General features: G+C 49.9%; 2 protein-coding genes across 13 annotated transcripts in view; one reads left to right on the top strand and one right to left on the bottom strand.

Moving 5' to 3' along the window:
* Nucleotides 1-707: 707 nt before the first annotated feature.
* On the bottom strand, nucleotides 708-20,203 carry ARMC6 (armadillo repeat containing 6). Of its 3 annotated transcripts, none has more exons than XM_047843529.1 (8): nucleotides 20,056-20,203; nucleotides 12,518-12,673; nucleotides 11,351-11,433; nucleotides 6,193-6,766; nucleotides 4,431-4,576; nucleotides 2,986-3,117; nucleotides 2,548-2,685; nucleotides 708-1,476 (listed from the first exon to the last, which is right to left on the bottom strand). In XM_047843529.1, the coding sequence occupies exons 2-8, from the start codon at nucleotides 12,642-12,644 to the stop codon at nucleotides 1,264-1,266; spliced, it is 1,413 nt and encodes a 470-aa protein (XP_047699485.1). In that variant the 5' UTR covers nucleotides 12,645-12,673; nucleotides 20,056-20,203; the 3' UTR covers nucleotides 708-1,263. The 3 variants fall into 3 exon arrangements, with proteins under 3 accessions (XP_047699485.1, XP_047699495.1, XP_047699502.1); XM_047843546.1 differs by having other exon boundaries at nucleotides 1,320-1,489; XM_047843539.1 differs by lacking the exon at nucleotides 2,548-2,685.
* SUGP2 (SURP and G-patch domain containing 2) overlaps nucleotides 20,180-24,507 on the top strand; it is a 32,456-nt gene continuing 28,128 nt past the window's right edge. For 4 of the 10 annotated variants that reach the window (XR_007148882.1, XM_047843505.1, XM_047843448.1 and 1 more), the window contains exons 1-2: nucleotides 20,323-20,512; nucleotides 21,873-22,004. Coding sequence is in view for 8 of the 10 variants with exons in the window: in XM_047843505.1 (XP_047699461.1) it covers nucleotides 20,473-20,512; nucleotides 21,873-22,004 (172 nt within the window). In the remaining 2 variants the exon portion in view is untranslated. Of the gene's footprint in view, nucleotides 20,253-20,322; nucleotides 20,554-20,627; nucleotides 20,768-20,790; nucleotides 20,949-21,872; nucleotides 22,005-24,507 lie in introns of those variants that run through there. The other 6 variants (XM_047843488.1, XM_047843495.1, XM_047843458.1 and 3 more) reach the window with 6 other exon arrangements.

Genomic DNA, 24,507 nt, shown 5'->3' with positions numbered 1-24,507 from the left:
TCAGGCACAGCGCCCGGAGCCCACCAGGGGTCTTGAAGCTACCTGACCCTGCCTGGGCTGCACAAGCTGCCAGACGACCACAACATGACCCCCAAGTAGAAAGGCAGAGGAGAGCTGGGGTTTGCTGGGCACAGCTGCCTGGGGACCCCCAGGACACCTGGGGGTTGCGGTGGGCATTTGGGGGCAGCTACGGTGATGTCCATACTACAGATGGGGAAAGTGAGGCTCAAAAAAGGCAGGCAGGCTGCCCAAGCCACCCAAAGAGCAATGACCTCAAGTCCCCAGGCAGGGGAATACAGGTCAGTCCTTCTAGGGTAACTGAGGTAGTGAAGCTAAGACAGTTGGGTACCTCCCATGTGCCTAACTGCTCGAACCCCCGGAGAGGAGCCTTTATTTTCGCCCTCCCCATCTTACAGAGGATCATTCAAGGCTGAGAGAGATTACGTCACTAGCTCAAGGACACAGAACTGAATGATACAAACTCAGAAATAGTGGCCTTGGGGCCCAGAGACCCTAAGTGTGAACCATGGCCCCAGCAGACTGTCTGAGAGTGACAGCAGATCATATATCCCAGGCTGTTCTAAAAACTCCTTTGCTTTTCTTAGTGACCCCACAGCCTCCCCAGATGTCTGCCCATCTCCCATTCTCTTAGGCAGCTGGATGCAGCCTCCATACTCCACGGCACTATGGAAGAGATCCCTCCATTGTTCAGCTAACAATCTTTTATTACTGGGCAGTACTGACTGGTCTGGGACCCCTGGAGGCAGAAGAGCTTGGTCCTCGCCCTCTGTCCAGCAGAGCAAGGCACCTGCAACCCATAACAAGTGAGAGACCAGCAGGGGAGAAAACAGACTTGTAGGCGCTGAAGCAGGGCCCCACCCTGCTGTGAGATTGGCCGGCAGGCTTCTAAATTTCAATCTTTCAATCAGCACATCACCCCTGGGCAATGCTAAGGAGGCCATTCTGGTAGGAAGGGGCATGGGGTGGGGGTGAGAGGGCAGGATGAGTAACACCAATGCTGTTGGCTGGTGAGGGGAACGAGGTGAACAGAGACCAGGTCCCAGGAGCTGCTTTCTGGTGTGTAGATGCTTCACCAATGCTCCCTCCACACCCTAGCCCGGTGCCTGGTACCTGATCCCATCAGAAAACACCTCTTGCCGAGTGGGGGAGGAATCCGGGGAGTAGAGTGGCAGGACACAGACCTCCTCCCTATTCCTGAGTCATATGACTCATCCAGAGCCACGGCCCAGACTGAGCCTGGGGTCATGGTGCCAGGTTGCCCTTTTGGCCAGTCCACAGCTCCCGGAGCTCAACGCGGCAGCCAAGGTCCCGCAAGGCAGCTTTGGCCACGTCCTCACAGTCACGGTGGGCAGCACGGGCCTGCAAGATGAGTGCTTCAGCCCCCAGGTCCAGGATGGGCTGTGAAAAGGCCTGGCTTCGAGCCACCAGGTTACGGATCAGCATGCAGGCCTGTTTCTGGGAGGGAGAACTGAAGGTGAGTGGCTGTAAGCTGGTGCATGGGGTCTACTCTGACCTTGGGGCCCTCACCATAACACAATGGGGCAAAGATGACCACAACCAACATACAGCAGGTACCTACGCTGTGGTTCATCAGGCTAGGTTCATGTCTCCACTTCATCCTCTCAGCTGCCCCGGGAGGCAGGGCTGATTTCCCCATCTCCCAAGCGAGGAAACTGAAGCTCGGGGCAGCCAAGTACTTGGCAGGTGGGGCAGATCCCTCAGGTGTAGGACCCTCTGTCTCAGAGCAAGATCCCCTGAGGCTGGCAAGAGCCAGCAGAGAGTCAGTGGGAAGAGGGGGGTTGTGCACGGGGTCCACCTGTCAATTACATCATCACCCATTCAGCCAACATCTGTGCCCTGCTCCTCTGCCATGTGTGGGTGCCACAAAGCATCGCACCATTGGGAGGCTAGATGAGGAAGGGAGGTGCGAGGGGCTGTCTGGCCAGGGTGATCAAGCGTGGGCAAGGTGATGAGCGAGCCAAGGGCCCAGTGTCCCAGAGGAGACACTATCGGCAGAAAGGCCCTGAGTGGGACAGAGCCTGGTGTGTCTAAGGACCAACAAGGAGGCCCCTGTGCTGGGAGGGTGCAAGAGGTGGGAGTGGGGGAGGTGGGGACAGTCCTGGCAGATACAGGGAGGTGTGTGGGTCTCCGGCAGGGGCACGCACAGCCTTGTCTACTGCTCGGCTTCCCTGACTCCCCAGCAAGGTATGGACAGTGGGTCCTGCATGCAGAACATGAAGGAGTGGCCATGGTCAGCAAGGAGCTTTCCAAAAGTTCCAGCAGATCCCCACCTGCTCTCCTCCCATCTCCCGCTCCTCGAACTATCCCTCTATAGGGACTGTTAGGAAAGGAAAAGATCACTGCGGGAACAGCAAAGGAACAGGAAGACAGCCGTGGGCAGAACTGGGAAACAGATATAGGACTCCGGGGGGCTGAGAAGTGGAGACCTTGAGAGAACTGGGCTTTGATAGGGACAGGGACAGGGAGGGCCTGAGTCCTGCTCCCTCCTCCTATCCCCAGGCTCACCTGCACTCCGGCCTCTTGCGGGTGTGCCTTCATGGCCTGCAATGCAGCCAGGGCCCCACCACCCTCCATGATGACCCGGCTGTTCTCTGGCTTTCGCAGGGCCAGGACGCACAGGGCTGCACAGCTCTGCTCGCACACCTGTGGGTGTCATGGGAATGGCTGAGACAGATGCCCTGGCGGGCCCCCACAGTTAATCCCCCAGGTGAGTGCCCTGCAATTTCACCTGGATAGATGGCTGCCAGCCCATGTATATACCAGATCAGTAATAACCAGAGTGATACCAAGGGATAAAAACATCAACCACGCTCTGAAGGTCTCAACCCAGGCCTCTCGTGTGCCCCACTCCAGCCCTAGCCCTGCTTGAGGAAATGGGAAAGAGCACCATGCAGATACAGCCACCGTGCCCCACCTCGTGTGCGTCCCGCCTGCGGTAGGTACCTGGGGGCTGGCCAGGTGCTGGGTCATGGCAGCCACGATGGACTCTGTCCCACCAGCTCGAACAATGGCATCCTTCACATCATCATTGCCTGCGATGGCCCTCAGGGCACTCAACACTTGCTTCACAAGGTCCTAAAAGGGAGGGCAATGTGGGGGTCACCTCTGGCCAGCTCATCCTCCTGTGCTATGCCAGACGCTGACGGCTTGGTTGCTGGTTGGTGGGAAGGGGGACTTGAGGGAGGGTCTAGGATGGTTTTGCTATTTGAACAATTGGTGGGGCCAGCCTGGGGCACGCAAGCAACGTGTAATGGCAGGGTTATTACTTGCTGCATAAAAAAGGCAGGGAGCAGGGCACCTGGGTGGCTCAGTCAGGTAAGTGTCGACTTCAGGTCATGATCTCATGTTCATGGGTTCAAGCCCCGTGTCTGGCTCTGTGCTGACAGCTCAGAGCCTGGAGTCTGCTTCAGATTCTATGTCTCCTTTTCTCTCTGCCCTTCCCCTGCTCATGTTCTATCTCTCAAAAGTAAATAAATGTTAAAAAAAAAAAAGTTAAAAAAAAAGGCAGGGGAGGCTTAGCGGGGTAGACCCTGTGAATTACACTTAAGTCCAGGCCAGGCATTTGGACAACTTTGAAACCCCTCACACACAGAGGGGACATATGGCTCAGACCAGGAATTAGAGCACAGGGCCCCCTGGCCACAGCTGAGTCCTCAGGTGAGTGCCAACCAACCTGAGCTGAGGACAGCTGACCAGATGCTGCTGGGACTGCTGACCTCCCCAGTGAGGGGCAGAGCCATGAAAGAGAAAACAGTAGGAGGGAAACCAAGCCTCCACCCACCCCTGGCAGTGCAGAAGTACAAACAAAATCCATCCCCTCATTTGCTTAAGCTGGGTCAAATTCAGCTTTCTGTCACCTGCACAGAAGGAGCCTGGGTGACATCATGAGCGGGAGTTGGGGACAACAGGACCGTTGCTGCCACAGGCCAGGCATGTACACAGAGGGTTGATATGTGACAGCTAAATGAAAGAATAATGAATAGGGGTCCCTGCCCCATTTTACAGATGGGGAAACCGAGGCACCAAGGATTTGCCTCACTCAAGCTTCACACACCTGAGCCAGGGTAAGGGCCAGCCCCTGCCAACACCCACTTGCATTCCTCCCCCTGCTGGCAGAAAATACAAAGGTGCTAGAGAACAGTAAGGGAGGGTGGGTGGATTTGTTTTCCCAAAAAACTTTACTTCCTACCCTCGGGTCAATGAGAAGTGAAAACTGCACTTTGCTTCAGGTGTCAACCATGTTCTGGTTCAAGCTTGTCTGGGTGGCAGGGACCCAGAGGGGCAGAGTTCACTGAGAAGTCTGGAACCCTCCCTTGGCATCAAGAGAAATGACAAATCGAAACCCAAATGAGGGGGCGTCACACCCTAAGACGGCTCTGGAGGCCCACCTGGTGGTCGCTGCAGTTGGCCAGGAGGGCCACCAGGACACCGAGGCCCCCAAGGTCGACGACCTCCTGGCAGAATTCGTTGCGGACAGCCAGGCGGGATAGGGTGCTGCAGAGCTCACTCAGGACACTGGGGTTGTCAGAGAATGCTGTGGAGGGCGAAGAAGAGGAATCACTGGGGGGTGAGCATATGGAAGAGGACCAGTCCCAGCTTGGAGCCAGGAGCCAGCGGTCCTGATACAAATCCTGCTCAACCTGGGAAGCTGGGCCCTTCTGCCAGGCAGGGTGGCCACCAGTAACAGGAGAGCCCCGGTGGACACCAGGGCTGCCCAAACCTGCAGTGCCCCCTGCTGGCCACAGGAGAAGACACGGGAACCCGCCCTCCCCCACACCGTGTCCCAGATAAATTCCAGACCAACTGATGATCTCAACTAAAAAAAGAAAACCATAATAGTGCTATAATAAAACATCCAAGGCTATTTTTATGTTCTTGGGGTGGGAATGACCTTTCTAAGTGCAACGGGAAACCCAGAAACTGTAGAGGGACATATGGATAGAGTTGACCCAGGCAAAATTGAACACAGATGCCGAAGACTAAGTTCAGAGGCACGAGGGAAGAGACGCCTGCCTGCACTGAGGCCCACATGGGGGGTGGCGGATAGCCATAATTTATACAGAGCTCTGTGACAGTCAGTTGGTATGCCCCCCCCACCCTCCACCCCGGGATAGGGTGCAGCACCCAGCAATGGCATGAACACTAATCTGAGTAGAGGTATCTCTAGATGTGGTGACATCTATGAACGGCCGACTTCAAGATGACCCTGATGGTCTGGGTGGGCCTTGTCCAGTCAGCCGAAGGCCTTAGAGGGAAACTAAGGTCTTCCTGAAGAGGAAGAAGCTCGTTGGAGGACTGTGGTGTTGGCTCCTCTCAAGCCTGCTCCATGGATTTCAGACTCAGCAGCCCCACAGCCACATGGGCCAATTCCTTGAAATAAATATACATATACATACACAAACAGATCCCACTAGTTCTGCTTCTCTGGTAGAACCCTGACTGGTATGAATTCCTGTTGATAAACAAGAAAGATGTAAACTACCCCTCAGAAAAGCAGCCCGACTTTGCAGATAGTCAGAACCTGTTTCCACCCTCTCCGGAGGTGTGGAGAAGAAACTGAGGCAAGCCTGTCTTTCCAGAAGACAGGGCCAGAGTCAAACACACAAGCCTAGCCATAGAGCCAGAGCCACAGGCAGGCTGGGAAGAATTCATTCTTCTAGCATCTTCTATGCATCAAACCAGTCAGGCCTTTTCTGGTGGGTACAGTGGACAGAGGCAGGGAATTTAGGGTCTGAACATTAGCACTGTGACCTCCTGTGGCTGGCTCGCCAGGATCACCCTAGTCAAGAACATGTACATGCCTAAGTATTTGTGGCTAAGTATGAACCAAAGTGTAAACCTCTACTGGGGACCATCTTTGGGAAACACCCTTATTTGTCCCCTTGGGAAGCCCTCCCTTCTCCACTCTGTGTGAGTGGACAGAGCCAAACCCCTTCCCCAAATGGCTCCAGAAATGGGCACAAAATTTGGTCCTGGCCAACGAGCACTGGCCTGGAACTCCCCAAGAGCAGCAACCAAGAGTAGGTACACTGTTCCACTAACGCTGCCGTGTGGGTGAGGGTAAGCCAAAAGAGGTAAGCAGAAGTAATCTTCTGGGGCCAGCCTGAAGTAATCTTAAAACCCAACTCTCTCTTTCACACCTGCTCTTACCTTTGGCGGCCTCAATGAGCACCTTCAAGCCTCCATTCTCCTGCACAATCATCTTGGCATGGTCGTGGGCACGGCCAAAGGGCACACGGATGTCATCATCGAAGGTCATGACTCGGAGGGCCCAGCAGGCCTCCTTGACCACATCGGCGCAGTGACCATGCCGGGTGATGGCACCGGTCAGCAGGGGCAGCACACCGGCCTTCACCAGGCTCTGCCGATTCTGCTCGTGCTTCAGGCAGGCATGGCACACACAGCGGATCCCAGAACAGGTCAGATCGGCTGCATCGGCATTCTGGGCCAGTGTGGTCACCAGCAACTGCAAGCCCTGGGTGTCCAGGAGATCGGGCTGGCCTTCGGTCAGGGCCGACACGGCATTGAGGGCCTGGAGCAGGAGGCCCTGGTCACTCACTACAGCAAGCTTCCAGGCAGCGAGAAGGATGGGGTAGGCCCCTTTCTGGGCTGCCAGGAAGCGGCAAGGTTTGTGCTGCTTGCACTGCTCAAAAAAGCGGGCAAGATGCGCTGACACTTCCTGGGGGCGAGAGTGGGCCACGGACTCCTGCAGGTCATCCAGGGCCTAGAGGACACGGGAGAAGCCTCAGTGTCAGCTCAGCCCGAAGAGGTTCCACGGTGAGTGTCGCACCCCCGCGCGCTTCCCTCTTCTGGGATCTAGGACTGTGGTGGAAATTCAGTCCAGCTGTGGCAGCTTCCACCTTGTGCTTTTAGGAGCTTTGAGCGTTAGAGGCCACATAGAGAAGGACAGACCCAGCTATCTCAGTGTCCCTCCAAGGAGCCACACACATGAATGCTGACAAATTAAACATTCTAGCCCCAGCTGCCATTGCAAGAGGGTCCAAGAGAGACCGGCAGAAGAACCATCTGGCTGAGCTCAGTCAACCCAGCTGAATCATAAGGAACATAAAACGGCTGCTGTTTGGGGCTGCCTATCATGCAACTGTAACTAACACACCCTCCAGTGGCCAGCTCTCCGAGGAAGGTGAAAGCTACCTTTGCCAGACCTGCCGATACCAGATGTCTCCTGTTTGTCTCTCCCATTCACTCCACAGATATATATCTGCCAAATGAAACCACACCAGACATACTGTTGATTTACCCCAATTCAACACAAAGCCCTTGGGGGAAAAAGTAATAACAAGAGAAAACAATTTGAAAAGAGTATACAGGGGCACCTGGGTGGCTCAGTCAGTTAAGCGTCTGACTTTGGCTCAGGTCATGATCTCATGATTTGTGAGTTCGAGCCCTCTATTGGGCTCTGTGCTGACAGCTCCAAGTCTGGAACCTGCTTCAGATTCTGTGTCTCCCCCTCTCTCTGCCCCTCCCCCACTTGCACTCCGTCTCTCTCTCTCTCACATATAAACTAAACAAAAAAGAGCATACAAGTCTAGCCACCATTTAACTCCATCACCTCCACACCTGTCTCAGCAATGAGTCTAAGATGAGCCCAAGCCTCCTGGAGCTCAGGAAATCACTGGCCCTTGGCCCCAGGGAAGGCAGTTCTACAGATAACCATCAACCCAACCCAAAGGGCTTTGATTTAGCCACAACTGCCCTGAAAGGCTAGGATGCCCATTGGACAACCCTCACTGAGCTAGATTTGTAGAGTTACCTGAGCATATGTTTCAATGACATGGAATTATTAATGGACTAGAAGCAGAGAATGTGACTTGAATAGACATTTACCAAAGAGGATACACTGGTGGCCAATCGCCACGTGAAAAGATGTTCCACATAACCAGTCATTAGGGAAATGCAAATCAAAACCACAATGAGATACCCTCATATCCATTACAAGATGGCTACAATAAACACACACACACACACACACACACACACACACACACAGCCAGAAAATAACAAGCGCTAGTGAGGATGTGGAGGAATGGAGCCCTTGTGTGTTGCTGGTGGGAATGTGAATTGCTGCACCCATTGTGGAAAATGGCCTAGAAGTTCCTCAAAACATTAAATAGAGAATTACCATATGATCCAGCAATCCCGGTTCCGAGTACATACTCACAAGGACTGAAAGCAGTCTTGAAGAGATATTTGTATATCCACGTTTACAGCAGCATTACTTACAGTAGACAAAAGGTGGACACAACCCAAATTTCCATCCATGGATGAATGGATAAACAGAAGGTAGTCCAGTCACACAATGGGATATTATTAGCCATAAAAAGGAACAAAATTCTGACCCAGGTGACAACATGGATGAACCCTGAGGACCTTATGCTCAGGAAAATGAGCAGGACCCAAAAGGATAAATACTGTGTGATTCTACTTACAGAAGGTCCCTAGAAGAGTCACAGTCATAGAGACAGAAAGTAGAATGGCCAGGGGCTGAAGGAGAGAGTGGGGAGTTCGTGTTTAGTGGGGACAGTTTCAGTCTGAGAATCCAAGAAAGTCCTGGAAATGGATGGTGGGGATGGCTGCACATCAATGTGACTATACTTAATGTTGCTGAACCATATGCTTAGAAATGGCTAAGATGGTGAATTTGTGTTATATATATTTTACCATAGACCCAAGACAGGGAATGTAGCATTTTAGCAGGAACCCTGCAAGAAACTTGAAAAGCCGGGCTACAAGTGCCATTGAGGATGCATAGTGCTGGAGTTCTCAAACTCTGGGTTTAGTAAGGTAAGACAGAAAAAGAAAATGACCAAAATTGGCATCCTAGTAACCATTCAATTTATGGGGAATCTCTTCCTGTCCTGGGTCACATCAGGAAGGCGAGTCTCTGAGCTGGCTGGTGGTCTTCACGGTCCCTAGGTGCTGTGACCCTGCTGATGGCTGAGGAAAGGACAGTTGCTAACGTGAAAGTGGCAGAGCCAACTGTGCTCCACCTGTGACAACTCGGCATTGTGATAGGGGTTTTGGCCTCCACCCTGGGGTCCTTCTCTCTATGACTGATGGCCTTTATTCTGAAACTCCTCACATATAAAACCAGTCCAGGGCGCCTGGGTGGCTCAGTCAGTTAAGCGTCTGACTTTGGCTCAGGTCATGATCTCATGATTTGTGAGTTCGAGCCCTCTATTGGGCTCTGTGCTGACAGCTCAGAGCCTGGAGTCTGCTTCGGATTCTGTGTCTCCCTCTCTCTCTCTGCCCCTCCCCCCACCTCAAAAATAAATAAACATAAAAAAAAATTTTTTTTAATTAAAAAAATAGTAAAATAATAAAACCAAACTGGTCTGGTTCATTTGTACTCAGAGAGTTCCAGGACTTCTTGGTTTTGTTTCTACAAGTCTGTGGGCAACAAGTTTCATGACTCTGGTAGATTCCTTTCAAAAGACATCATGGAGTTGAATTTTTCTCCTTCTACAGATAAGCCTTTTTCACACATCGGAGCCACAACAACTGCGGTCAACGGTGCTGTGGCACGAGAAGGGGCTCATTCAACTTCAAGGTGAGAATAAGGCTGGGAGGATATGAAACCCAATGTGTGTGGAGCCTCCCACATGGAAAGGGAGAGAAGGGGTTGATGGGAGAGATAGGACAGGGACTTTCAGATTTTGCTATAAATGCTTGACTACTACTTAAATCTTTTATGCCAGATACGTTCACATTCTTCTTCAATAATGAAAAATAAAAATTTTAAAGTCAAAATTAACAGGAGTAAAAGAGCAAAGGTTGTAAATAAACGGAGTTTCCTATACTGCTGGTAAAAACATCAGAGCTGTTCCCAGCTTGACTGTCCTGGAAGAGGGACCTGGGTCTGAGTCCCAGCTCTGTCCCTCACTGGCTGTGACCACAGTTGAGTCAGTTATCTTTGGGAAGCCTCAGATTCCTGATCAGCAAAATGGACTAACAACAGATTGAAATAATATGTTTTAAGACTTTACCACAGGGGCATCTGGGTGACTCAGTTGGTTAAGCGTCTGACTTTGGCTCAGGTCATGATCTCAGGGTTCGTGAGTTCGAGCCCTGCGTTGGGCTCTGTGCTAACAGCTCAGGGCCTGGAGCCTGCTTCTGATTCTGTGTCTCCCACCCCTCAGCTCCTCCCCTGCTCACACTCAGTCTCTCTCTCAAAATAAATAAAGATTTAAAATAAAATTAAAAAAAAAAAAAGAATTTAGCACAATGCTGAGCACTTAAGAAATACTCAGTGATTACTAAAGACTATTGTGACTGAGATGGCTCATATGTAAAGGGCATCTACAAATCAATAAGAACACGATGAACAGCCCAATAAAAAAATGGCCAAGACAGCAAGCTTATTTTAAAATATATTCATCCTCACTAGCAAATAAGTCAAAACAACAATGAGAATTTTCTCAAAACCTCTGTGAGGCAGGAGATGGTGAGGAACCTGGGGCAGGAAGAAGTAAATACCTTGCCTTGGGCAGAGCTGGGTTCACACCCAGGGCTGTGTCTTCTAACTTCCTCTTTTATCACTACACTCTCTTGTCAGGTAAATCATGTTTTTCCTCTTTGCAGTACCCATCTGTGGGTATAAATGAGGATAATAATCTCAACCTTGGGTCTTTGGGAGAATAACCTGATATAGCACAAAGAAAGCACCTTGCACAGAACTGATTCCATAGTCAGTTTTCAATAAACACTAGAGCCTTTTGCTGTTTCATCAAGAGCTGTTTTATCAGTGTTTGATGGATGATCTTAAGGAAAGCATTTAACTTCTGTGAACTTTACCTTCCTTGCTTGGGTGCTGGAGAGTGAGGACAGGCTCTGGGTCTCTGTTTCCCCATCAGTAAGTCAGGGACCACCTACCTCGCAGGCCAGTTTTAGTGCTAAGAGGGCAGGCTGTAATGTGCTGGTGAACAGTCAGTGCTTAATAGGTGACAGTCTTATTAGGGTCCCATTCTCTTCCTGCAATTCCTGTCCGTCTCTGAGCAAACACAGTGTTGGGAGGCTCCTCCCAAGAGACTCCTCCATGGCTCCCTATACCCCAAAGCTCCCAACACCAGGGACTACCATGAACACCATCCAGCCCCAAAAGGCCCTCAAATGTTAACTCAGGGAGCCCTGGCTACAGCTCAGGCTTGTGTGTACATGCTGGGTGCCTGCCCTTCAGAGCCTGCATCTGCCATCTGGTAACCAATGAAAAGGTATCCCTAACAGACCGTTAAAAGGTGGAACCACATGTGTAAGGCCAGCCTTGTCCACATGGGCCACCCCTTCCTACCTGGAGGATGTCATGTGTAGGCTCCTGGGGTCCATCTGCAGAGACTTTGGGTGCCAGCTTTACAATGTTGCTCAGATCCACCCCTGTGGGGGTGGGGGAATCAGGAAACAAGTGACAGCCATCATCCTGATAGGCCTGCTGGAACATACCTCATGTCCCTTCTTCAGGGACCACCCCACTCTGGAGACCTTTGGAGGTCTACCCAGCTCCCCACCCCAAACCCTCTGCACCAGGACCCAGTAGCCACATCCATACAGGGGTATAACGATGTGGCAAGGGGGTGGTCTTTGCCCTTTGACCCTCTCCAACCAATGGGAGCAGAGCAGTAGTGAGGCTGCAGGCCACACTGCAGTGAGGGACACATTCTACCTGGTGAATTGAGATGGGAGAAGACCTCACAGACTTATCCCTTGGGGCTCCCATTGCTCCTTACCCTGCATCCTCCCATTGTGTCCTCACCCACCCTGGCACCACCAAGGAAGGCCCCATTGCACAGAACACTTCTGGGTACTCCTCTAGTCGCTGTCCAGTGTCTATACCCCACTCTGTGCCCAGGACACAGAAGCTGGACCCTGGGTTCCCTTGCTCTCTGGTATCTGACTGGGCTTGGCCAACAGGGACCGGGACTGGAGATCAGGAGCGGTACGGTGGGGTACTCATTCCCAGCTCCCTGCCTCTGCCACCATCAGATGACTCTCCATCCCCAGCCATGGACTGCTGTGGGGCAGGGGAGGTCCCTGCTGTGGCCAGGGGACAACAGGTCCCCTGTGTGTCAACAGGTATGACAATACCCCTTTCTGTCCCCATGAACTCAAGCCAGAATGCAGGTGGGCAGGGAGGCAGGTGGCCCTGTTTCCTGAGAGGTGGTCAGGAGAAGCCTGAAATCGATGGGTTCGATTTCAATTAAAATGAAACCCACTTTGAAGGATTCAGCCCTGTAGATGTCTGGGTGGGGTCAAGGCAAGTAGAGGGAGGGCGAGAGTCAAGTGGGAGAAGACCGCCAGCCTATCCGGGGCAGAGTGCAGAGAAGGGACAGGTCCAGGGCTGCCACACAGGCAAGACAGAGCCACGGTAGGACATCACTCCTGTATGTTAAGAGCTGTGGACTGGAGGTGGCTATCGGGCAGAGAGCCAGACTAGCGCTGGGACAGAGCCATGCTGCCCTACCTTGCGATTCAAATTGTTCCACAGCTTCTTTTACCGCCTCCTCTGGTCCCATGTCGAACTCTTCAATGTTTTCACGAACGGCTGCATCGAAGGTCTCCTGGGTGATGCGCTTGGAGGCCATCTTCATCTCCTGTGCCTGGAGTGGCAGGTGCCCGCCTGATAGAAGTCAAGAGAGGAAGAAAGTTTCATTGAGGGTGAGAGGACAACTGAGAGCCTGGCTATCATTTAGGGAACCAGGGGCCAGAGTCCAGGACCCACCAGGAAAAATTCTTACAACCTGGATCACAGAAAAGGCTGATACCCCACCATGTGCAGAGCTTCTAAAAGTACAGAAGAGGGATGCCTGGGTGGCTCAGTCAGTCAAGCATTGGATTCTTGATTTTGGCTCAGGTCAACATCTCACGGTTCATGTGATTGAGCCCCACATAAGGCTCTGCACTGACAATGCAGAGCCTGCTTGGGATTTTCTCTCTTCCTCTCTCTTTCTGCCCCTCCCTTGCTTGTTTGTGTGTGCTTGTGCTCTCTCTCTCTCTTGAAAAAAAAAAAAAGGTGCAGGGGCGCCTGGGTGGCTCAGTCAGTTAAGCGGCCGACTTGGGCTCAGGTCATGATCTCGCAGTTCATGGGTTCGACCCCCATGTCGGGTTCTGTGCTGACAGCTCAGAGCCTGAGGCCTGCTTTGGATTCTGTGTCTTCCTCTCTCTCTGTTCTTCCCCACTTGCACTGTCTCTCTCTCTCTCAAAAATAAACATTAAAGAAAAGTGCAGAAGAGGGCAGGTAGTTTACATTTTATCTAAGAAAGGGGAGACATTAATATGTGTCCTTACAGTAAACAACAAAGAAAGGATAAAATAACCTTAACAACATTATGTGTTATTACACCATCATAAAGAAATAATATATGATTATAATACTATGTTATACGTAACCTGTGTTATCTGTGATGTGCAATATGCATTGTAATACGTAATGTTATAACTATATGATACTTCATTATATAACTAGGTATTCCATAATGTAACTATATAATAAAACAACTTACTTACAATGGTACGCTATTATACCAATAAAAGCTTCAAAATAAAAATTAATAGTAATAAGTAAAATGGAACACTAAATCAAAAACTAATAGAAATAGTTTCCCAAAAGGGGAGGTAGGGAAGAGGGTGATGTGGGCAAGACTAGAAGCTGGATTATTTTCTCCGAATGTACCTTATTTCATTGGTTTAAATTTAGAACTGATGTAAATGCTTTACATGCTTAGGAAAATAAATAAGTCAATATGAACCAAAAAAAAAAAAATTGAAAGCAATTCCTAAAAATCAAGAATACAATGAAAACCGTGAATCTAACAGTTTATCTACATGGAGTTTAAAATGCAGTGATGGGGGCGCCTGGGTGGCGCAGTCGGTTAAGCGTCCGACTTCAGCCAGGTCACGATCTCGCAGTCTGTGAGTTTGAGCCCCGCGTCAGGCTCTGGGCTGATGGCTTGGAGCCTGGAGCCTGTTTCCGATTCTGTGTCTCCCTCTCTCTCTGCCCCTCCCCCGTTCATGCTCTGTCTCTCTCTGTCCCAAAAATAAATAAACGTTGAAAAAAAAAATTTTTTTTTTAAATAAAAAAAAAAAATGCAGTGATGGGGGCATGTGGGTGGCTCAGTCAGTTAAGTGTCCCACTTTTTTATTTTGGTTCAGAGCATGATCTCACAGTTTGTGAGTTTGAGCCCCACATTGAGCTCTATGCTGACAGTGCAGAGCCTACTTGGAATTCTCTGTCTCCCTCTCTCTCTGCCCCTTCCTCCTTCCCTCTCTCTCTCTCAAAAATAAATAAATAAATAAACTTAAAAAATGCAATGATTGGGGCACCTGGGTAGCTCAGTTAAGTGTCTGACTTTGGCTCAGGTCATAATTTCGTGACGTCGAGCCCTGCATCGGCCTCTACGCTCAGAGCCTGGAGCCTGCTTTGGATTCTGTGTCTCCCTCTCTCTCTGCCCCTCCCCACTTGCACTCTATCTCTCTCTCTCTCTCAAAAATAAATTAACATTAGAAACTTTTAAATATTTTATATATTTTTAATATTTTTATTAATTTTATTATTTTAATTTGTTTTATTATTTTATTTTATTAATATTTTATATAATATTTAAAATTTTTTTTACATATTACGATGCATATTGCACATCTATCACTAATGCGGTGATAGAACCATATGTTCTTACTGGGATGTACAATAAGTATAGAAAAGAAAAATTTACAAAAGAAAATCTTCAACAGTTTTCAGAAATCACGTTATCGAAAATGATATTAGTAATGTTATTCAGAAGCTAATGTGGATATGTCAAGTAAGTCATAATATTTATGTCATTAGGAACTAGCCTAAAAGAAAAAAGATTCTAACATTAAAAAATCCAAAAAATAGGGGTGCCTGGGTGGCTCAGTCGATTAAGTGTCCAACTCTTGATCTCAGTTCAGGTCTTGATGTCAGGGTCGTGAGTTCAAGTCCCACACTGGGCTACACGCTGGGCATGGAGCCTACTTAAAACAAAACAAAACAGAACAAACAAAAAGGTAAAAAAAGACACTTAGAACTAAATTCGGACTGGAATTCTTAATACGAACTCATCATGTATTTTCTCTTAGGCAATAGGAACCAATTTTCTAGTGATATCAACTGAAAATACCTTGAGGAAATAACACCCTGAGGAAGTGAACACCCTGAACACCAACTGTGGTCCCTTAGTCCCATTTCCCACCAAAGAAGACAGGGCTGCTGGAGGAATGGCTGATTCTAGGACTGAGAAGAAAACAGGCCAGAGGAGACGAGCCAGGAACATCTTGTCAGACCAAAAAGCAAGGGAGCTTCTAAAAACAGACAGGGTCACGTCAAAGGACTTGGGAGCAAACCCTAAGAGTCGTCAATGGGCCAAAGATGTGACAGGTGAGCAGTAAAAGAAAACAAAATAAAAAACAGTATTTTGATATCAAAATCAAAATCTGTGCGTTCATAATAGTACTAAAACACACCCTGCTCGTTCTGTTGAAAACCAGCAAATAAAGAATCCAACATTTATCCTATGTCCCTCATATAATTACCAGGTTAGAAAGAGAGGATGAGGAAAAGTTCTGCTTTGTAGATGAACTCCAACTAATTATCCACAAGACAGATTTAGACAACCATCCACACAGGCTGCAAAACTGTGAGGAGCGAAACTGATAAGGAACCTGACAACGAGTGGGTAGTACCTGGGTCCACTGTGTGATTTCACATCACCAGAAGAGAAACCCATCACCACTGCCCCTGGACAAGAATGAAAAGCACCTATGAAGGTATCTTGCCAAAAACTCAAACCCAATATGACCATGCATCCAATGGAACTTTCTGTGATGATGGAATATTCTATATCTGTGCCATCCATGTGAGTTCCAGCAGCTGAAACGTAGCTAGTGTGACTGAGGCACTGTGTATGTTCTAACTTCAACTGTAATTCATTTTAATGTAAACATCCATCTGTGACTCGTGACTATCATACTGGACAGGCAAGGATCTAGAGCTAATGAACAGTTTGTAGGAAATCAAGGTCAGAGGGACACGTCAACCAATACTATGGTGATGTGGGTCTGCAAAAATCACCATTCAGGAGGGGGGTAACTTAACTACAGGACAAACACCTGGTGTTGTCAACAAATAAATCATGACAACCATGAAAAGGAGGGGGCGTCCATCAGCAAGTGAATGGACAAACAGAATGTAGTATGTCTGAACAATGGAATATTACTCGGCCATAAAAAGGAAGGAAGCACTGACACATACTACAACGTGGAAGAACCTTGAAAACACCATGCTAAGTGAAAGAGGCCAGACACAGGTCCACACACATAGTGTGTGATTCCATTTATATGAAATGTCCAGAACAGGCAAATCCATAGGAACAGAAAACAGACCAGCGGTTGTAGGGGCGGGGGAAGGGGGATGGACAGTGACTGCTAATGAGTACAGGGTCTCCTTTGGGGGTAATGAAATGTTCTACAATTAGACAGTGGTGATGGTTACACAACTTTATGAATATACTTGAAATCACTAAATCGTACACTTTACTATTTATTTATTTATTTATTTATTTATTTATTTATTTATTTATTTTTAAAGATTTATTTATTTAAGTAATCTCTACACCCAACGTGGGGCTCAAACTCACAACCCTGAGATCAAGAGTTGCATGGTCCTCCAACTGAACCAGCCAGGTGCCCCTAAATCGTACACTTAAAATGGGTGGATATCATGGTATGTAAGTAACAGATCAATTTAAAAAGTACTATTTGGGAGCGCCTGGTTGGCTCAGTTGGTCAAGCATCTGACTCCTGATTTCGGCTCCTTATTTCTGTGAGATCGAGCTCCACCTTGGGCTCTGCGCTGATAGTACAGAGCCTGCTTGGGACTCTCTTCTCTCTCTGCCCTTCCCCCAGCTTGCGCTCTTTCTCTCTCACAAAATAATAAACATTAAAAAAAAAAAAAAAGTACTGTTTAAAAACAAAAGCAAATGAAACCTGGCACAGGCAAAGGCTGAAAGCCAGAGGATTGTATCAGCAGCTGGATGACCCAGCAACCCTGGGCAATATCTTTTCCTCTGCGAGACTAGTGGTAAATCACGGAGTCAAGTAAGACTGAACCCTAAGTAAAAACAGATTATGATCTCAACAAGGAGGTCTTTGGGGTACAAGTGGTTTAACACCTAATATTAACCACCCTCTCGTTTTAACAAAGGAGGAAACAGGCCTCAGACCCAGAGCCCACCTGGGGTTAACAACTCCTTTCATTTTGCTTGTTTTACTCTATCTACCTCGTTTATTGACGTACTACTTTCTGTTAAAATACATCATTTTAGGGCCGCCTGGGTGGCTCAGTCGGTTGAGCGTCCGACTTCGGCTCAGGTCGCGATCTCACGGTTCGTGAGTTCGAGCCCCGCGTCGGGCTCTGGGCTGATGGCTCGGAGCCTGGAGCCTGCTTCCGATTCTGTGTCTCCCTCTCTCTCTCTGCCCCTCTCCCGTTCATGCTCTGTCTCTCTCTGTCCCAAAAATAAATAAACGCTAAAAAAAAAAAATAAAAAAAAAAATACATCATTTTAAAAATTTATAGTAAAGTTGCAAGAATAGTACAAAGAACACCTGTTCCATTCTAACTTTACCAGTTGTTAACATTTGGCCAAGTTAATCTCTTTTGGAGACACTGTATGTTCCTGCATACACACATACCATGCGAGAATATGCTCCAGGCATCAGACTCTTCCCTCCTAAAGACATCAGCATGAATCTCCAAAGAAAAGGACGCTCTTACATGTTCAATGCACAACGAAAATTTAACACAGGAAGTTTAACAGTGATACAATACTATTTGCTAATATACGCTCCATGATCAACTTTCTCAATTGCCCTAATATTGTCTTTCAAAACAATTTTTTTTGTTTCTGGTCCCAGGTCTGTTATAGAATTTGAACATCACAGAAAACGTTAGGGGAACAAAGGCACAGGGAGTTCTAAGACAGCAGTAGGGGAATGTGACAAAAATTCGAGTGCAAATTTGGGCCATGTGGGAAACAGGCCATTCAAGCCCATGCTTCTCTTTGTGGAGGTGGCGCAGGATGTGAATATTCCATCTGTGTTTGTGCAGATGTTTTGGGGAGGAGGAGGACGGGCTCTGGGGCCAGCCGGGGTGACTTGAATCCCGGGCCTTCCACTTAACTTCACTGTTGGTCAAGTCAACTCTCTCCTGTGTAATATAGGGATAAACAAAGAGAATCTACTTCATAGGGCTGCGATGCAAACTCAGTCAGTTAATTCCATAAAGTGCTTAGAATAGGGTTTGGCACAGAGTAAGAGCTCAGTAAACATTAGCTATTGTTCCTTTCCTTTGTTGCTTAGAGGTAATTAGACCAGTTTACTTAGAGGGGGGCGAGGCATAAGGGCATCAAACACTTCACCTTGCTCCCTTGCAGATAGCCGCCCCCCGCCCCCCACCCCTTTCTGGCCCAGAAGAACAAGGAGCCTGTTTAGGGACTGCTAAGGATTTTCCAGGTCAAAGGTGAAGGAAAAAAGTGAAGATTTTCTGTTTCAATAGTTTCTCAGTGAGACACCTGGGCTGGTATGTGCGCGAGGAGTGTTCCTGACCAGCTCCAAGGGGCAAGAACTTGCCAGCTGTGGCTGTTGGAGGCCAACAGTGAGTGGCCACTCTGTCACAGAGGCACAATCCTAAAGGCAAATGCCATTACGCCTACTTTACAGATGAGGAATCTGAAACTTAGAGAGGGGAAGAACCTGCCAGAGATCACACAAGCAGGAAAAGGTCTGGCCATCATGCCACCTTGCCTCATGAACACCTTCCTTCCACCTGGGTTCTCTGAGGAGTTTCTGCTAGCTCTTCCAGGCTGCCTCATCCTGGGAGCCTCCCCTGACCACTTAGGACCTATATGTATTCTCTGACCTTGTCTCCCCTGCCCCATGAACTTCCCCCTGCCCAGTCCTGAGCTCCCTGAGCTGGGGAGATCAATGTCTAGCTCTGGGACCACCTCTAGGGTGAGTCCTGCAGGGGTCCCCCAGGTCAGGCACGGGGCTAGGGGGCAGAATGAAAGTGCAGATCTGGAGCTCATGAGAAAGACAGTGCCTAGGAATGGTCATCTGGGAGCCACGTGGGAACAGGTCACACTAAGAAAGGGGGGAAACAGCATTACCAGCTCCCTTCATGGGTCCAAGAAAGGGAGTTAGCAAGGCCCAACTGACACCCAGTTTTCCTTTCTAAGTCAGGGTTCTGCTCATCAAGAAAACACCGCCCTGACACAGCAGGGACTCTAATGACTCCTCACCTTCCTCCACCTGGACACACCCACCCTGGTTCAGGCACAGTCTGCAGCTTCCTCCCTGCCACACTGCACTTCTATTCTCCACTTAGTGCCAGACAGAAACTTGAAATCATAAAGAGACCTCATTGCTCAAAATCCTGCGGTAGCATCCCAACCTTCTCAGAACAAAATCCAGTCTCCTTACCAGCAGCCCTTTGTCTACGTGGATTTTATAGGTCTCTTACCTACACCTTCCCACCCGCACTTTCCCACCTTTTTCTCATTCTTTCCCAGCTACCAAAGGGACCCTCTTCATAACCACTCTGGTTAAAGCAGCCCCCTTTCTCCTACTGCATCATCCTTTTATTTTAATACTACATCTACCTGGAGCTACATGGTTCATTTATTTCATTTGCATTTACTGTCGAGGCATTTCCTCAAATTTAACCTCCAGGAGAACTGGGGTCAAGTCAACTTTGTTCACCACCACGCAGCAGGCACTCAGTACATAGGTTATGAATGAATGAATAAATGAATGAAAAGAAAGCAGAGGCCAGGGAAATGGAGAATTTTGTCCCCCGGCAGCTGTAAGAGTCATTGTAAGGGTCATTCCCCAAAACCAGGTCCGCGAGGGCGGCGCCACAGTCACCAGCCCGACCCGGGGGCGCCCACTCCCCTCCCCGCGCAAAGGGACTCCGCAGCCTCAGCTTCTCACCCGGTCTTCGCAGCCACGTGGGGAAAGGGTGGGGCTCGCGACTGTCACCCGGCACTGCCACCTCTGGTCCCTTCCGGCCACCGTACGCGCGCAGGCGCGCTGGCGCCAATTCGCCTCGGCCTCCCTCAGCTCCACGGACCGCTCGCGGAGTGATCAAGGGTGACTTCGAGTACGGGTAAAGCTGAGAGAGCCAACAGGTGTGCAGAGGCGGCGTCCGTGCCGTCTTTTGACGGCCGCTCCCCGTCGCCGCCGCCCCCAACAAATTAATCTTTTGCCTCGGGAGCGTCTGCCTTGTAGAAGCGAGCAGCGCGCCTGCGCAAGAGGACTTGGCGGCGGCCGCTTGCGCCTGCGCACCAGAGCTCGGCGGTAGCTTGCGCGTGCGCGGCGCGGCGCTGCGGAGACCGTTGGCTCATTTGCATGTCCCCGCCTCGCGCGGCGGCGGCGGCAGCGGCGGCGGGTGAGGAGCCTGAGGCAGCGGCGGGGGCGGCTCCGCGCGCGGTGGGTCCGGAATGAGGCCTGGGCCCGGGCGTCGTCGGTGGGCGGGCCCCGGGGTGGGAGGCTCGGGCTCGGCCCCGGGGGCCGCGGGGCGTGATGCCGCGAGCACGGCCCTCGCGCTGCGCATCGGCGGCGTCCCGGCCGGGTCGGCCTGGGGGGCGGTCTTCGGCCTCCCAGGCCCGACGCCCCCTTTTTTTCGTCTTCGGAGGCTAGGCCGGTAGGAGGCGGGCCACGCCCGAAGGGTTCTTTCGTCCATTCATTCCACCCAGCCCGTACGGGGATTACGGCGGCCAGCCGCTGTATCGAGCCCTTTACCATTTTTTATCTGGTTCACTCCCCACAGCAGCCCCCACCACGAGCTGCCCATTCCATGGATGGGGAAATGGAGGCGTAAAAAGGTTAGGTCACTCGATTTGATCCGGAGCCCCCTGGCTGGGAGACCCTGCCCTTCGATGGCACCGAACAAGGGGCGCCCCAGGAAAAGGGCTTAAGGATGAGCAAAGGGGGGTGATGGGTGTAAGAAATGACTATGAGGTAGGGCAGGTTTGAGTCTTGAGGTTGGATGTTTCAAGATGGAAGGGATATTTTGGTTAAGGAGGTAGCCGCTGGATTCCTCATTGTTGCTTCTCCCGTCTTTTTCCCGTCAGCGTTCAGGGCTTTGTCCCCACTACCCGTGCCCTGTTTGCCAGGTTTCAGTCTGGGCTGTCTGACCTTGGGTGGGTCACTTAGCCCGAGTCTGTCTTTTCTTCTGTATAGTGTCGTTTCTAACAGCGCCCGCTTTTCACTGGGTTGTTGGAAGAAGTAAACGAGATTGTGAGAGTCCCTTTCCGACCAGAGGACCTGGTACAGAGCAAGCTCTGTCACCAGTCAGGGACTCCTCCAGTCACTTGTTGGTTGAGAGGCTCCTCTCAGAGGGCAAGTCAGTCCTCAGATCCTCTTTGCGTGTCTGTGAGATAGGAAAATAGAAATGGGAAAGATCGCAGCTCTCCTAAAGATCCCACGTGCGAGGGGTATGGTCCCACCGCCTACGCTCTTACGTGCAGTAACCCCAGCAGGTAGGGATTTTGAGGAAATGGGCTCAGAGAAGCAAAATAAATTGTCTAAGATCACGATGCTGGGTTTGGTTTGCTCCTCAGCCAACGCCCCTGTGAACTCTGCGAGGGTTCTCAGAAGCCCCCCTAGAATAATCTGGCCTCCCTCTGCAGCACCGTGTTGAGTTATCGATTACTTGTCCTGTTACTTTGAGGGTTAGGTGAAACAGAGCGGGCCATGTGAGCATTAGTTGTCATTCTTAGTGTCTTTTTTTCCCCCTCTCACTACAGGTCAGAGAAACATGGCAGCTAGGCGAATTGCACAGGAGACTTTTGATGCTGTTTTGCAAGAAAAAGCTAACCGATATCACATGGACCCCAGTGGTGAGGCCGTAGGTGAAGCTCTTCAGTTTAAAGCTCAAGGTGAATTAAAGTGCTTGGTTTCTTTGGTGGGAGGGTAGTTACGGGGCATGCTTTTAGGGTCAGGGCAGGAGGATATCGGTACCTTGGGCACACTCTGGAGTTCTTCTGATCCTGCCTTCCTTATTTGTCGAGGGGAGATAAACTTTTCTCTTGGTCCCCCTGTCAGCCCGTCACGCGGAAGTGGGGATTGTCATTCTCGGAAGCTTCTCCGCCCCAGGCATCCTCCCCCACCTAAAGGAGGGTTCTTGGATCAGTCTCCCGGCTCCATCCCCACCATTGCTGCCCAGATCTGAGCTCTTACTAGTTCTCACCTGGATTATTGCAATAATCTCCTCAACAGTCTCTCGGCTTCTGGCTTCATTCCCCTCAAGTCTGCCCTCCCCGCTGATCTATTAATGCCGGCCTTGCTGGGCCAAGGCCCTACTTGGACTCTTGGGGCCCCCCGTTTTGGGGTCACATCCTCAGAGAAGTACAGGAACGGCCAGGTAACAGTGGTGTGTGCGAGACAAGGGCATGGGAGGCTGCCAGGTGTAGGCCCTGCCTGAGAGCCTTCCCTTTGGAAAGTTTTGAAATGTCATGCCAGCAGAATAAAAAATGGTGTGCACGGAGTTTGTAGGATGACAGGGAGGTTCCTCACCGCGGCGCTCGAGGGTCTCGAGGGTCGCAGCCCTCATCCCCTGCCTCGAGGCTCGTGTTTCAGGGACACTGTGCTGCCTGTCCTTGCCTTTGAATCCCTCCCCAGCCCAGCCTGGTTAATTCCCTCAGGCACTAAGACCCAGCTTGCTGGTGCCTTCCCCCTGGAAGCTCCTGCAGGTTTTGAGGTTGGTTTGGTTGTTCTTCCGAGTCCTGGGGCAGTGTGCTGAGCCCTTACTTTTCTGAGGTGGGCCAGCCTCCCCCAGGCCTCCTTCAGGTCTGTGCTGCTCACCGCGCCCACCCCTGAGCCAGTCTCCACCGAGGAAACTTCCTCAGTGTTGGTTGAGTGAATTAAGTGCTTGGGGTAGGGATAACTTGTGTGCTTTGGATGTGGAGAAGCTGGAGGTTAGAAGCTGTCTTCAGCTTCTGAGTTTTTAAAAATTGCTTGAGTGGTACACAAATACATTCCCGTTACGAAGGATTGGAAGAATTATAAAGTAGTTAGGAGTAAAAATTTAAAAGTTCGTAGCTGCTTCCTTAGCCCTCTGAAGTAACCGTATCTGTGTCACCACAGATTTGTGCATCCTTCGGTTCTTCTAGTGATATGTTCGTGTAATCCTGAATACTTACATGTTGACATGTGTCCTCACATGTGTACATGTGTATACTTATACATATATGTACACACGTACACGTATATGTGGAGATTTTGTCTTTACCTAGAGACTCAAACATCAATACGTATCTTAGTTTTGTCAAGAAAAATGGGGGGCGGGATCTGTACTCGGAAACCAATAGGATGCTGGATGGTTCTGGAACCACCACTTTGTCACAGAGCTAGCCGTGTGGTCCATTGGTCAGCCTTTCACCGTGTCTGCTCTAGTCTGCATTGGTTTACAAGGCATTGGAAAATCCTGTTGTGCAGACTCCAGCCTCTACTCTTCCTTTAATGCTGTGCCCCATTCATGCCATCAATAGCTGTCGATACCAGGATTATCCCGGTGGATTTTGCTGGAACATCCATATCCACTCTTGTCTTTTGTGGTCAGTTCCCTGAGCAGCAGCCAACGAAGTCATCCCTTTACTCCAAACCCCTTCATGGCTTTCCATCTTGGTCAGAGTAAACTGTAGAGTCCATCGAGGGCCTCACTTGATCTGGTACTCCTGTTCACATTTTGTGTCATAGTGGTTCTGTAACTTTGCTGCTTGTTGGAATTATCTGGGGACCCTTTAGAAACCCTACTGCTCAGGCCACACCCTCTCCTAATCAATTAAATCAGGATGCCTGGGGGTCCCTGAGGGCTCCAGTGTACGACAGAATCTAGGAGCTGCCTTCTTACTGCTTTGCCCCTTGTTCCTCTGTTCCATTCTGGCTACACTCGTTCCCTGCTAGTCCTGCTGCAGGGCTTTGTGCTCATGCTCCCTTTGCGTGGAAGGCTTCCTCCATAACCTCGCGGTCTGGCCTCTCACACCAGGCCTCTGCTGCTCAGGTACGTTGTTAGAGCTACCCACCTTGATCAGCCTGTCTGAAAATGGCTTCCCCTGTTTGTGTTCCTTCCTGCTGGATATTTCCTATTGGAACTTTCTTACATGTGATGGATTTTTGTTTATTGTTTGGCTCCCTCAACTGACAAATCCAGGAGGGTAGAGACTTTACTGTCTCCTTTCCTTGCTATAATCATGTTGCCTGGAGCAGTGCCCATACATATTAGTTGCTTAGTAAGTACTTGTTGAATGCATAAACTTGGGTTTATGTAAAGCTTTAGCTTCCTGTGGCCTCTTGGCCCGTTACTACTTCCTGGTATCTTTCTCTCTCTTTTGACTTCTTGACTAGGTAATAGGTTCTGATTCACAAGCTAGAACGTCAGGA

The sequence above is a fragment of the Prionailurus viverrinus genome, chromosome A2, assembly GCF_022837055.1.
Source record: "Prionailurus viverrinus isolate Anna chromosome A2, UM_Priviv_1.0, whole genome shotgun sequence".
NCBI lineage: Eukaryota > Metazoa > Chordata > Mammalia > Carnivora > Felidae > Prionailurus > Prionailurus viverrinus.
The sequence above is the reverse complement of the archived record's forward strand: the minus strand, read 5'-3'. Positions and strand labels throughout refer to the sequence as shown.

Excerpts from the sequence above, each read along its gene's own strand:
- ARMC6 (XM_047843529.1), bottom strand. The coding sequence starts at position 12,644 with ATGAAGATGGCCTCCAAGCGCATCACCCAGGAGACCTTCGATGCAGCC. Across the intron at positions 11,434-12,517 it reads GGAACAATTTGAATCGCAAG|GGGTGGATCTGAGCAACATT; the intron begins GTAGGGCAGCAT and ends CCACCCCCACAG. Across the intron at positions 2,686-2,985 it reads AGCACCTGGCCAGCCCCCAG|GTGTGCGAGCAGAGCTGTGC; the intron begins GTACCTACCGCA and ends TGACACCCACAG.